Below are 12,956 nucleotides of genomic sequence, written 5' to 3'. Positions count from 1 at the left end.
ACTAGGCATTCATACATTGCTAGGTTCAGTACCCTGAACGGATTTGGAATTTCCCCCCTGTAAAATGCTACCTGTATTGTTAAAGTTCTAATCATAAGGTAATTCAGGTCAGAAGGGTCCTATGGAGGTCATCTAGTCCAATCTCCTGCTCAAAGCATGGTCAACTGAGGCCAAAGCAAGCTGCTTAAGGCTTTATTCAGTCAGATCTCAAAAAACTTAAAGGATGGAGACCACACAGCTTCTCTAAGCAACCACTGCTCAACTGTCCTTGTGATGAAGCAGTTTTTCATTATGTTCAGACAGAGACTCTCTAGTTTCAACACATACCTGTTGCCTCATCCTCCCACCATGCAACACTGAAGAACCTGGCCTCATCCTCTAGTTAGCCTCCTCCTAAGTATTGCCAGGCTGTTACTAGATATCCAGAAACCCCTTTCTTCTCCAGGCTGAACAAGTGCAGCTGTCACAGCCTCTCCTCATAGGGCGAGTACTCCAGCCTCCTGACTACTTTGGTGGCTGGTGGCCTTTGCTGAGCTTGCTCCACTTTGTCAGTGTCTGTCTTGCGTTAGTGGACACAAAAGCAGCTGCAGCATTCTAATAAGGTCTAATGAATGCTGAGCAAGAGGGACATAGTCACTTCCCTTGATCTACCGTCTATACTTCTGTTAATACCACCAGGTTGCTATTAGACTTCTTTGCTGCCAGGGCACACCAGATAGCTCACGTACACCTTGCTGCCTACAAAGATTACCAGGTCCTTTTCCAGGGAGTTGCATCGCAGATAACACTGTTGCACTGGGTTCTTCCTTTCTAGGACTTGGCATTTGTCTTCACTGAATTTCATATAGTTCCTATTGGCCCATTTCTCTAGACTATCAAGGTCCCTTTGGATTGCAGCCCTGTCCCCAAGCTTACTGACTCATCCCCCCAGTTTGGTGTCTTCTTCAAACTTTATGAGCAAGCACTCCATTGCCTCCTCCAGGTCATAAAGATGTTAAGCAGGACAAGTCCCAAGATTGACCTCTGCAATACTCCGCTTGTTACTGGCCTCCAGGTAGAGTAGGACCCATTACCAGCTCCCCTCTTGAGTCCAGTCATCTGACCACTTTTTTTTTTTTTTAAACTATCTTCTTGTCTACCCTTTCAGAACATAATGTTTTAACTTGGGTATAATATTTTGGCAGACAGTATCAAAAGTCTTGCTAAAGTTGAGGTGACACCCACTCTTCTCCTGTCATCACATATATTCTCAGAATAACAACGTTTAAATATATATGTACACACTACATAATTATTCTGCTACAGTACACACAATTAGAAAAGGTAGGAGGCTGAAAGGTATGGGAAAGGTTGAAACTGGATTTACCAATTAGGGGTAACAGGAGGTGATCGAGATGGAAGGCTTTTGGTCTCTAGATGCTCAACAGATAGAGATCGTCTCATAGAGGGGTTCCAAACCATCCCACCTATAACTTTTCTGCAGTACTGGCTGTTTACAGACCTGAAAAGAAAAACACTGTACGTGAATTATTTTGCATAGACAATGTAAAAGAAATAAAATATGCTTAAAGCCAATTTTATAATTCATGTGTTTTAAAGAGTCCCTCCATGCTTACACCTCCTTACATATGCATTTGCATTCTGACAGAGCCATTTTGCTGTCCTTCACTTGTGGCAATAGAACTGCTTGTTAATCCCTGCTACAATGTTAAATCACAAGCCTGGATAAAAATAACTTTTTGTGAGAGTTATTTTTAGCCAATTGTGTTTAAGAAGATGGGAGGGGAAAACAGGAAATTCGGTATGTCCTATGGGCACTGAACTGAGTGCCTGACAAAACATGGTTCAAATACAGGCAAAAGGTTCTAGATGTTCCCTGTTAAAACTCATAAAGGGGTAATAATTCACTAATGGCTTTACTGAGCGCAGGACTACTTTAGCCATCTACCTGCTGCCTCAGCAAGTAAGAGCTACACCAGACCATTCTCTATTTTCAGAAGGAAGCCACATTTGAGTGATGCGTTCCTTACAGGAATAAACCATTAGAGAAAGATCCGACATTAAAAGGGGATCTCCAAGTCTGAACTGCTTCTTGTGACAAGAACCTGACAAGATAAGGATTGCATCAGAATCATAACCTCAGCTAGAAAAGCAATAAAAATATCTTACTAGTGAAATTACACAGTATAAAGAATTTTTTTAAGCAGATCAAAATTGAGATAAGCTAACTTTTATGCAACTTTTTTGCTCATCGTCAAGTTTACAGTCCTAGGATTTCTCATGGCAAAAAAACAATTTATAAGTTACAAAGAAATCAACTTTGGCTCACTAAGTCCTGAGCTGTACATATAGGTGTCTGGGATAGCAGAGTATGTGAGGACTTTACTATAGAGCTAAAATGTCTTACTTTTACATAGGGTAAAAATAAGTTGTTTATGCTGTGGATATTTCTCATGCTAATACCAAACCTTAAGCATGCTTTGCATTGTGCTGTTTTTTGTTTATACAAGCAAAAAAGCAATCCAAAACTTATTTTTAACATTCTAAAGTATTTTACACATCTTGTCCATGATTTTAAAGCAAATTAATTCCTTCATCTTCTAAACGTGTACTTTTAAAGCTCCTCCCAGTTTAAAAAACAAAGATGGAATACTTAGTATGAAGCATCTACATGTAAAAATCAGCTACCCATGTATGTTTTCAGGCTTAGTAAACAGACAGTCCATGAACTCAGGAGAAGCTTTTGCCTGTATTAAGCATTTTACTTTTTTAAGTCGTCTTAATGACAATAACAATTCACCAGCTACTCTGATCTTCTACAAAAACAAAGAGTTCTTTCAAAGAAGCCTTACATGGGTGGAGTAGCTAGGGAGAGTGGATAAAGAAGATGTATTATACAAAAATGCATCTTGAAGAATTCCACAAATTTTGCATTAATCAGTTTTCCTTTTTTATAAGTGCCCGTTCATGCATTTTCCAATGCAGGTGAATTTTGAGGTGCAACGATACTTGTTTGATGAATGCCAGAGCCCTAACCCCAAACCCCAATCACAGAATCGCTTTAACGATATGTTCTCTAGATATTTCGGTTAAGGCCTGCCCTTCGAATAAGGCTTACAGGTGATTTATACAACTCAGCAGCCTAATTTAAATGGAATTCCACTAGTACCTTAAGCTAGGAGAATCTAGAAGGGCACAGAGATGTGTGAATAAGAAATTGTACTAAAGCGTTGCAAAAGTTCAACTATTTGAAATGATGCAATAAATACTAGGATATCTGCCTCACATGAGTGTAACAGAACATAGCACAAGAAAGCCACAAATTCCAGATGAAAACTTGTGATATTTAAGGTGGCAAAACCTGAATGTAACTCCCTTCAAAGTTGACAGAAGTTAGATGAAAAGAATTGTTGAAGACAAGTCAATCTTAAAAACTCCAGGGTTGTATGGTGTGGTTGGTGGGGTTTCTGTGCGCATATTTGGGGTTTTTTGGTTTTGTTGTTTGTTTTACTCAATGCAAAATTTTGCTCCCTTTCATAAAGAATACAGAATCTGTTTTTCAGTTGTGTAGCCTTCACATGAGCTCAGAGCCATCCTTGAAAAGGAACGTGGAACCTCATGTTGTCTCTTACAACATTCCACAATCACAAACAAGTAGGAAAGTAAAAATTTTCAATATATGACAGATGACTTCAGAAGTCACACTTTTCCTTAAATCTTTTGAGAAAATAATTTGCTGAGTGACAGTGACCAAGTTGATAGGAACTACTGAAAGTCTTCCAAAATTACTGTTGCTTAAGTACTTTAGCAGTCTCTGATAGTAGAGGTTGCTAAGTCATTTCTGCCTCATGTAGATCCTAAATTTCATGCTTGTTGCTGGCATAAATATGGCTTAAGAATGCATTAGTACAGAGGACATCATTAAGCTGATGGAAGATACCACAATGAACAGTTCTCCCTAGAGATTTCTTAAGGTCCTAAATAAGCAATTCACCAGAGATAATGCCTCAGAGCATGAAATTACTTGAAAAGAAGTCCTTCTTAGTAACTTAGTTAACAATGAGAACTACCCTGCATGTTACAGGCTGTTAAGAAACAGCAAAATTTGTCAAAAATCAAATATTTGGTAAAAACTGGAATGATACTGAACTGGTACCCTTTGGAACTCATACTGTTTTCTTTCTTAACGTTACAAGGGCTGTGCAACGCCTGTGTGTGCATGTGTATTTACAAGCATCATGATTTTGAAACTGTGTGCATATATGAGAGAAATAAAGGACTCCAAGACATGACAATCCTACAAGCTTTGACAAAGTCACCTCCTCAAAACCTTCACCATAGGAAGAACAAGTCCATGTCACTGCATAGAGGAGCTAATTCTCAAAATACAGTTCTGTAAAACATTAGAAAATTGGATTACAACTACATGTTTTCATTTGCTTCCGCTATGATCTCCTACCAGGTGAAAATTGTGAAAATACAGAATGCCACTCCAGCAGAAAACATGTTTATCAGCCGCCTTACTGTTGGACAGCCCTCACAGCTTAACTGCTTCATTTACAAGCAATACTAGTCCACTTGGTATGAATTTCTGCAGTGTCTAAAGAGACATGACAACATGAAAAGCCAGCCAGCCAAAGTCTGGGAAGGTATTTAAAGTATGGTGAAATCATTCAAAAGTTGAAGACTATCCAAATAGGAAAGAGAGAATCAGCCTGACAAATTAAATGTAAAGTTCAACTGTTAAAGGAACATACTGCAAAAAACCCACAAACAAAAAGAAAACAATAAAATACTTCTCAAAAAATCATCAGTAACAAGGTTTCTAGAGAGTCTACAGAGACTACAGATGATCAAAGAACCCTTCAAAATCTCACGTTCAGAGAGAACTTTTTCATTCACTATTAATATGAAAATTTTTTTATATGCTTCATGACAGAATTTTTTTCAGGGGTGAGGGTGCTGGGGATGGGACATAGGCAGGAGGGTGACAAGAGACGGCATGACACATTTGTAGCTAATAAATGAAACAACAGACAAATCAATATAATGAAAGAAATTACTGGGACTGATATTTATAAAGAAATCTAAAAGCCTCTAAGATGAAACAGCAGAACTACTTGAGAATAACCTCAAACTTTAAACTAGCCACTTAATCTATTCAAGATTTCAAAAAGACATTTGACAAGGTCCCTTAAACCCATAAAGAAAGTAAGGAATAGAGTCCTCCTGGAGAAATTACCTGTTCACTTGTGACATAAAAAGAGAGAACAGAAAAAAATGTTTTAACTTTATAGTGAAAAAAGATCAGCAGTGAAGTCTTACAGGGATATCTGTTGGGGGCTCTTCTGTTCAATATATTCACTACTGATCTAGAGAAGAGAGTGAATAAAGTTTTCTGAAGATATCAGTCACACAGGATGGCAAAAATAAAAGCCAACTGTAAAGAAATGCAGAAGGACATTACAACATCAAGTGACTAGACAATAAACTGGCAGGTTTGATGAAGTTAGGGTCCAGCTGGTGCATATGGGAAGGAACAATCCCAACTTCATATAGCAAAATGTCAGGCTCTGGGTATTGCTTTTGGGGAACTAGATCTTAGATACCACTATGAAACTACGAGCTCCATGACTAGCAGAACCCAACGAGGCAAATAAAAGATTAGAAGTGTCACAAAAATGGTATCTTGAATACTTGAATGGGACAAAGTTTTTCATCTTGATGTCAGTAATAAGTGGTTGCTTTAACACCTCCAGAAATTGCCCTGACATATTAAACAGAGTGTGTATATGGCACTAGGGGGTAAACAGTTCAAAACAAATCTGTTCTGCAAATTCTTTTATTAATCATTAGCTACATGACATTTTTACTTTCTAGTGTTTTTATACCTCAAACTGAAACAGCGAGTTGAAACAATACCAGTAAAACATACTTATATTCAAATAACTTTTTAGAATATCGTAAGAAAAATTCTATCATAATGACACCAAGTTGCAGAAACTGAAACCACAGCTATAAAGCTTGTCAAATGGTTCACATACAGACTGGGACACAGCTGTGGGCAGAACTGAACTCTGCCACTCCAACTTGAGCTATCACTGACACAAATCCTCCCGCGTTCCCATTACAAAGCAAAACATGGTTTCACACAATACTTACTTGGCTGGATTTCTAGAACCCATTGTCCAGTAATGTGACAATATCTTTTTTTCATGAGGTAGTGACGACTTTGCCTGAAAAAACGTGTGATGCTCTACACAAGATTTCCATAGATTTTTGCATGCTCTGTAATTTAACATGTTGAAGGCAACAATATGCTCTCTGGATTCATTCTGTAACAGTAGGAAATACTGTGTTTCAATATATACAAGCAGATCAAACACAGTAAGCAACCTCATAAAACAACATCACTTTTAGCATAAATAGGAAAAATGCATTTAAGAAAACAAAAAAATCAGCGTATAGTAGATTTTGAGCTGGAAATGGCCAAAATAGCTCTGTGACTATATGAAATTCTAAACTGCAAAATAGACACTTTAATAATTTTTCAGTATTGTTTAAACTTTTCAGTCTTTCAGTTCATAGTATTTTAGAGTGTTAATGAAATGTTTACAACTAGAGTGGTAAAGATTTTTTTATATATGAGTATAATGATAAACAGCTAAATTTAGTTTCAGGTTTCCAGTCAGATCTTCACCTCCTATGACAAACAAAACTTTTGAACATTCCACTAAGGATGCAATGTAGAAAGAAACAAAACCCCCAATTTGTGAATTCAAACTCTTCACATAAGGCTTCAATTCAACAGGGTTTTTTCAAGAGGCATAGTATGCAAAAAGCATCTGCTTGATAGTCTTTTAGAACACACTGAAGGTGTTAACAGTAATCCATCTTGGATGAAAGAAAGGAGCTGTGATGGGCCGGAGCTGCTGCTACTGCTGTTCAAATCCAGTCCTGCTTTCTGGATGATAACATGAGGTCACAATGAGGAGACCAAAAGAAAGCAGAATACAAACCTTGTATGTCTTGGTGCAAACTCTTACTTGTAAATTCAGTGCCAAAGTGTTAGTGAAACACAGGTGTAACACCCAACAATTGTGCCACCCATGTTTATGCCCTCACCAACTGTAGCACTTGAGCTGGTTCACATCCCAAGAGAGTTTTGCACAAGATATAGCTTTGCTTAGTTAATATAGTTATTCATGCAAAGAAAGTGGAATGAAGAATAAAGCAAAGAGGAGAAAGGAAGATAACATGAGACCTGAGTTAAGTGCTACCACAGCTCAGCACTTCAGTGAAAAAAAGGCAAGTTTTCAATTTCATCTCATGTTTTCCAGCTGCTCTGAATTATGACTGAATTTTGACACCTCAGCATACAATTAGGCAGGCAACCATCTGGGTAAATCTCTCTTTCTAGCTCATAGTTTGGAGAAAGACAGGATTTGGGTTGCAAAGACTTTTTATTAAAGGATTCAGAAAGACCTAATAAAAACTCTTTCTCATACACTCCAGCAAGAAATAGAGGTCCCACCTGGATAAAACCTTGATTTCTAGTGGCCATTGTCCTTTTGTTTGTTCCCAGCAATGAACCTGCTGGGAAGTAGCTACTGACCATTTTGGCTGGAATAATCAACCTGTTTGTCAGTTCACCACAGCTGCTTCTAATTAGCTTATATAAAATAAAGTGTGCAAGCATAGTGAAATTTTAACTCAGAATTTCTTGCAATATCAAAAGCATATATCACTTAAAGATTTAAAGACAAATGGCATTTCTTACATACCCTCTATTGGGTGAATACTATTTAAAGCATTTTACACTACTCCAGAATACAAATAAAAGGAAGTATATAGTTATTTTTGTCATCTTAGAGTACTAGTCTTTCAGCTGCCATAAAAATTAGATTATCCAAACATCTTAATTATACTGAAAAGCCATCATGTAAAGCTAAGGAATTAAGTACATCTAGTATTCTCCTTTTAAACCTATGTTTGAAAAAACTAATAAGTCTTGCTAAGGCACAAGTATGTTCTTCCCAACTGTTGTCACAGAACCTTCTTAACAGCTTCTAAGTGGGCTAAAAGTTTAAATATGGACTTATACTAGGATAAATACTTTCAGAAGTTTCAGAAAAACATAGTCAATTTTTAAATTAACAAAATCTTTTGTTAACAAAACCATATGGCTCACTAATAGGCCACCTTGCAAATCAATGCACCATTTTAAAGACAAAGAGTGTTCTAGCAGGATCCAAGGATCTAGTGCCTATCACAATTCTCAAGTTCCAAAAGAATGGTATTTTAATAGTTATCAAGAAATGAGGATCAGAGAAATTTGTGACCATTAAGGTAAAGGGAACATTTCTCAATAGCTACAGTGAGTCTCTTGCTATTTTAGCATTGGAGAAGAAATTTGATCAGATAGATACCTATTCCATCCACAGAGAATTTGAAAGTATCTACAGCAGAGCAAGTAAAAACGTATTTAAATACACAGAAAATGAAGCTGGTTTTAAGCACTAGATAAGCACACTGGACATAAAGTTTCATTGCCGGAAGCTTTAAAATGTTGCCTATAAACCACCATAGTTCCTATTCCTGCCTTAAATCTTGCACCCTTCATTAAGTCTACATATCATAAGCTGTTATAGCATCAGACATTCACTGATTCATCAGTCTTGCTCCTCAGTCCTTACGTAGCTCTTCAGTAGAAAGAGAAATACTGCGTACTTCTACCAAGTAGCTGATCAAACAGCTGAAGCAGTGAGAGGGTAAAAGAGGAAGTGAGTCGCAGGGAGACAGTGACATAAGTCTTCAGGACAGGGGTATAAGGAAAGAAAAAAGGAGTAAGAGAAATAAGGAGAATAAATCAATGAAACATGGCATATCCCAGATGACTGCAAATTCATAGCCTTTGAGAACTTTCTGTAGATTTTTGCAAATAAATCTACATATGACATACAAAACCCTGAAATGTTACAGCACCGTCACCATCTTTAGTAAAATCTTGCCTATTAATATGTAGTATCTGCTCTGCTTTCCCCACCTTCTTCTACCTTCCTTACTTGCAGCCTCATTTACCTAGTCCCTCCTGCACTTCCAAGCAAAGATCTGATAAATCCAAAGACTGACGTGACCTCAGTCATCTGCCCTCACGAAGGCCTCAAAGCGAGCCACCATTCTGGAGAAACCCCCTCGTAGTCCAGCCGCCCCCTCACTCCCATCACACTGTGACAGCCAGCTTTTCAAAGCAGTAACACTGGAATACTGCAGGCATGCAGACTTGCTGCCCTAAATTTCAGGCACAGGGGGCTAACTGACAAGGACAGAAATACCTGGAGATTTAATAGCACACCCGGTCTAATTTTTCATATCTACTGAGAAAGAGTAAGAAGGTCATGTGGCTGGCCTTATTTTTCCTACAGATCTGTAGGTCTCTCAGCATGATACGTTCATATAGTGAAATACATTTGAACAGACTGAGGCAAGTTTACATATAAACAATATATTTAGAAACTTACAGCTTACAGAAAACTTAAGACCCTTTTATGGTGGGTTAGGATACTCTCTCTCAAAAGAGAAGACAGTTTCATTTAGTGCATGCTATGTGTGTAAGCATTAGTGCAGTAACGCTATCTCTAGATACTAACTTTGCTTACACAAGAGCCCTGAAAATTAAGAATATGTACATACATGTACATTCATCAGATTTGGGAGCTACACACCAAACAGGGAGGTACGGGGAAGAAAAGATGAAAATACTGTCCTCTTGGGTAAAACAAGCCTCCCTAGCAATCTGTGTTCAGCAGACCCTCACACCAATGAAGGTCAAGAGGTCTTCTTGTAACACAGCTCCTAGCAGTTTAAGAACTCATTTACTACAAGAGCCTTCATAAAGCTTCAGTGTAAGTTAACACTTACCTTTTACTATCTAAGTTTTGTCCTCAATGGAATTATCTATATATCGACTGGTCACTAATTTCCGTATTTTTTCCTGTCATATTAAATATTCTCTTCCCTTCCTCAAAAGATAGCTTAACTTATTTGTTCGTATTGTGGCAGTACAATACACTAATCCAGATTTTTTTTTCTGTTACATAGCTTAATATGAACAACCATTCTGCAAAAAGCACACCGCATTATGAAGACTACTCTGCCATTTTCTATTGTACATCAGCTTTGTCAACTCTCTTCATATATTTTGCCAGTTTCTAAAGAGCTCCATGTTACACACAGCAGGAGATGCACTATTCCCTTTTCCAATCTCATGTCTTCAGCTGCAGACCTGTCCTTTTCAAGTTAACACAACAGAGCCTTTTGTTGACTTAACATTTAACACCAAAAACATCTGAACATGACCACTTGAGCAAAACAAAATGAAATGACTACTTACATGTTTTTGCCGTTGTTGTATAAAAAACTTTTTCCTTTTAAAGGATATTTTTAATATGTTCACCCTAAAAGAAAGAAACAGACTATGAAATACTAAACAATGTTTAGAAGGAAAAAAAGCAATGAAAATTAATACTGTGTACAGCAAGCCTAAAATATTATAGCTGTTAAATATTCATTATGTATAATATGATGTAGTATGCAACCATCTCCCGTGTTGGGTGGCAAATAGGTGTAAGAAACCCAAAGTAAAAATTTTAGCTAAGAAAAGGTCATTTAAAAATTGAGATTCTTCCTCATTTACTCTTTAAATAGCTCACATAGCAATTCTCTCCCACCAAATCTATTCTTGCAGCAAAAACTTGATGACATCCTTTACTAAGCCGCACAAATGTTATATGTGTCAGGTTTGTATAACTTAAGAATCACACGACAATCGTGACTAAAGGAACAAAATTTAAGACCCTAATGACACAACTAAGTTGGTTATACAACACCTGAAATTTCCCAGAGACTTCACAGAATCTGCTTCACAATGTGAAAAATAGCATGTACTTGTATACTAACTAAACAAAGACTGTAGTTAAAGTCATAACTGTAGAAGGATGAAAACTGTAAAAATGAGTGTTAATATATTTTTCACTTCAGTTATTAACATTGCTGCATAATTTATGTGGTAATTTTATATAGAACTGAATACCTCCTATATATACACAGTAGACGAATAAAGATATTCTAAGGTAAGGATTACAGTTGGAATTGGTGCTCAAGCAATTTTCATTTTAATTATATGCTTATCAGCTTTGCTAAATTAAACAAACTTCTAGGTACCCACGCACCTTCCTACAGCAAAACAAGACTGGTCTAAAATACCTACATTTTCTCTACAGTACTTCTACATCAATAACTGAAAACTACACATTTTGTAAAAAGGAATCTGTGATCAGCTAGAATCATATGGATGCCTTGGGAAAGCTATTTAAGGTCTGATCAAGTCACATCTGCCTGAAAAAAACCATCTACACACCATAAAAGTCTCAGATTATTCTCATCAACTGATGTTTCACAGCACCTCAGATCTCATCAGGTATGAGCTATATTGAAGGTCATCGCAGTTCTTACCACAGTTTTTGCATCACTCCCAGGAAGCAGGGCAACGGCATGTCACTCATTCCTCACTGCCCATGAGAGGGATGCACTTTAATTATAGAGCAATGTTCCTTATTCATACAGGATTTGTATATTTGCCCGCTACAAATAAGAAAGGCAGTGGAAGAAACAACCCCTCCTTCTGCATAGAAGAGGTGTAAAACTGAACATGTGCCCATTTCTGAAAATGCTTTTCTCCGTCACTTACAGAACCACAAATAAACAGGAATTTCATTCACAACATTCTTTGGCGACCAGGTAAACTGTTGTGCAGGTTACTAGAAAGTTTAAATCATATCCACCTCTCCTGTCAGGCCAATTCTTGAAATACTTGTGCCACTGGACTTGCTACCTCACATGGTAATTACCTGTACTGCTCATCTAAAAATTCTGGATTCTGAACTTCCCAATAAGTCATATAAACTTTCAGTTGCATTTACTGAGGTGCAACTCATTTACATATAAAACCTTTCTTAAACCTAGTGCCTGTACTAGTACCACAAGTTTTGTGCTTCTGGTTCTTTCTTAACACATTTCTTGACTTAAAGTTCAACAGTTTTTCAGTCATTCTCAGCTTACACAGTTGCTGTCATGATCTACCCTAATGTACAGCCAGCAGAAATGCAGGACACAGAAAACTAACTTTTGCAGACTAAGCAAAAACCCCTCCACCCAACAACAAAAAGGTAGCCAGCATCCCAAAATACCCAAACTCTCTCAATCCCTTCCCGCCCCCCCCCCTTTTTTTTTGTTTTGTTTTTCTAAAACATGATTCACTGCATGACCACATAACCATACAAGTCAAATCAGGGCCTTGTCTCTTTTATTTTGACTGTCCTCTAAGCAGAGCATCCCTCTCAATTTCATTCATTCTTCTTAAAGTACAACTAAACCTGTTTAATTCAGTGACAAAGAACACTTGCTAATCTGACAGTTTTATTTAACATTAACTAAAAATCATTCGCAATGTTATGCCTACAAGTTGAGTGAATGTTCGCATATAGCACAATCCACAAAAAAATCCAAGAGATTAAGGTATCAAAGGATTTAGATTTAACAAGTGCTTGAAGATGCCACATCCAGAACATGATCTGAATAGAATGCAGTTATTCTAACTGGTGGCTCACCTTTCCTTATCACTCACCCATAACCTGTCCAGTTACTATGCAACATTCACAAATGATTAGATTTCATGGCTTCCTTTTAAAACACTCAATACTTGTAGCATATTAATAATGATACCTCTTTTATGTCCTGTCTTCCTATCATTCGCAAGGATCAAAATAGGTTTGTCACTTAGTGGGCAACAGAATTATTCATTTCTGATCAAATTGGCAGTTCTGTCCTAGCACTTAGTACTAATAGCTGGTATTTTTGACTTGAAGCAAAAATGTTTTTATAGCTGAAAGTCTTAT

General features: G+C 37.3%; 1 protein-coding gene across 1 annotated transcript in view; it reads right to left on the bottom strand.

Annotated features, from left to right (window-relative positions):
• Window positions 1-12,956, bottom strand: part of PTPN3 (protein tyrosine phosphatase, non-receptor type 3) — a gene marked incomplete at both ends in the record, with an annotated part of 68,155 nt that overhangs the window by 27,797 nt on the left and 27,402 nt on the right. The window contains 3 exons of the mRNA XM_010296315.1: window positions 1,367-1,501; window positions 6,163-6,335; window positions 10,394-10,457. Coding sequence (XP_010294617.1) covers window positions 1,367-1,501; window positions 6,163-6,335; window positions 10,394-10,457 — 372 coding nt within the window. The remainder of the gene's footprint in view (window positions 1-1,366; window positions 1,502-6,162; window positions 6,336-10,393; window positions 10,458-12,956) is intronic.

This window comes from Phaethon lepturus, unplaced genomic scaffold (assembly GCF_000687285.1).
Source record: "Phaethon lepturus isolate BGI_N335 unplaced genomic scaffold, ASM68728v1 scaffold16121, whole genome shotgun sequence".
NCBI lineage: Eukaryota > Metazoa > Chordata > Aves > Phaethontiformes > Phaethontidae > Phaethon > Phaethon lepturus.
This window is presented reverse-complemented; position numbering and strand designations above follow the sequence as displayed.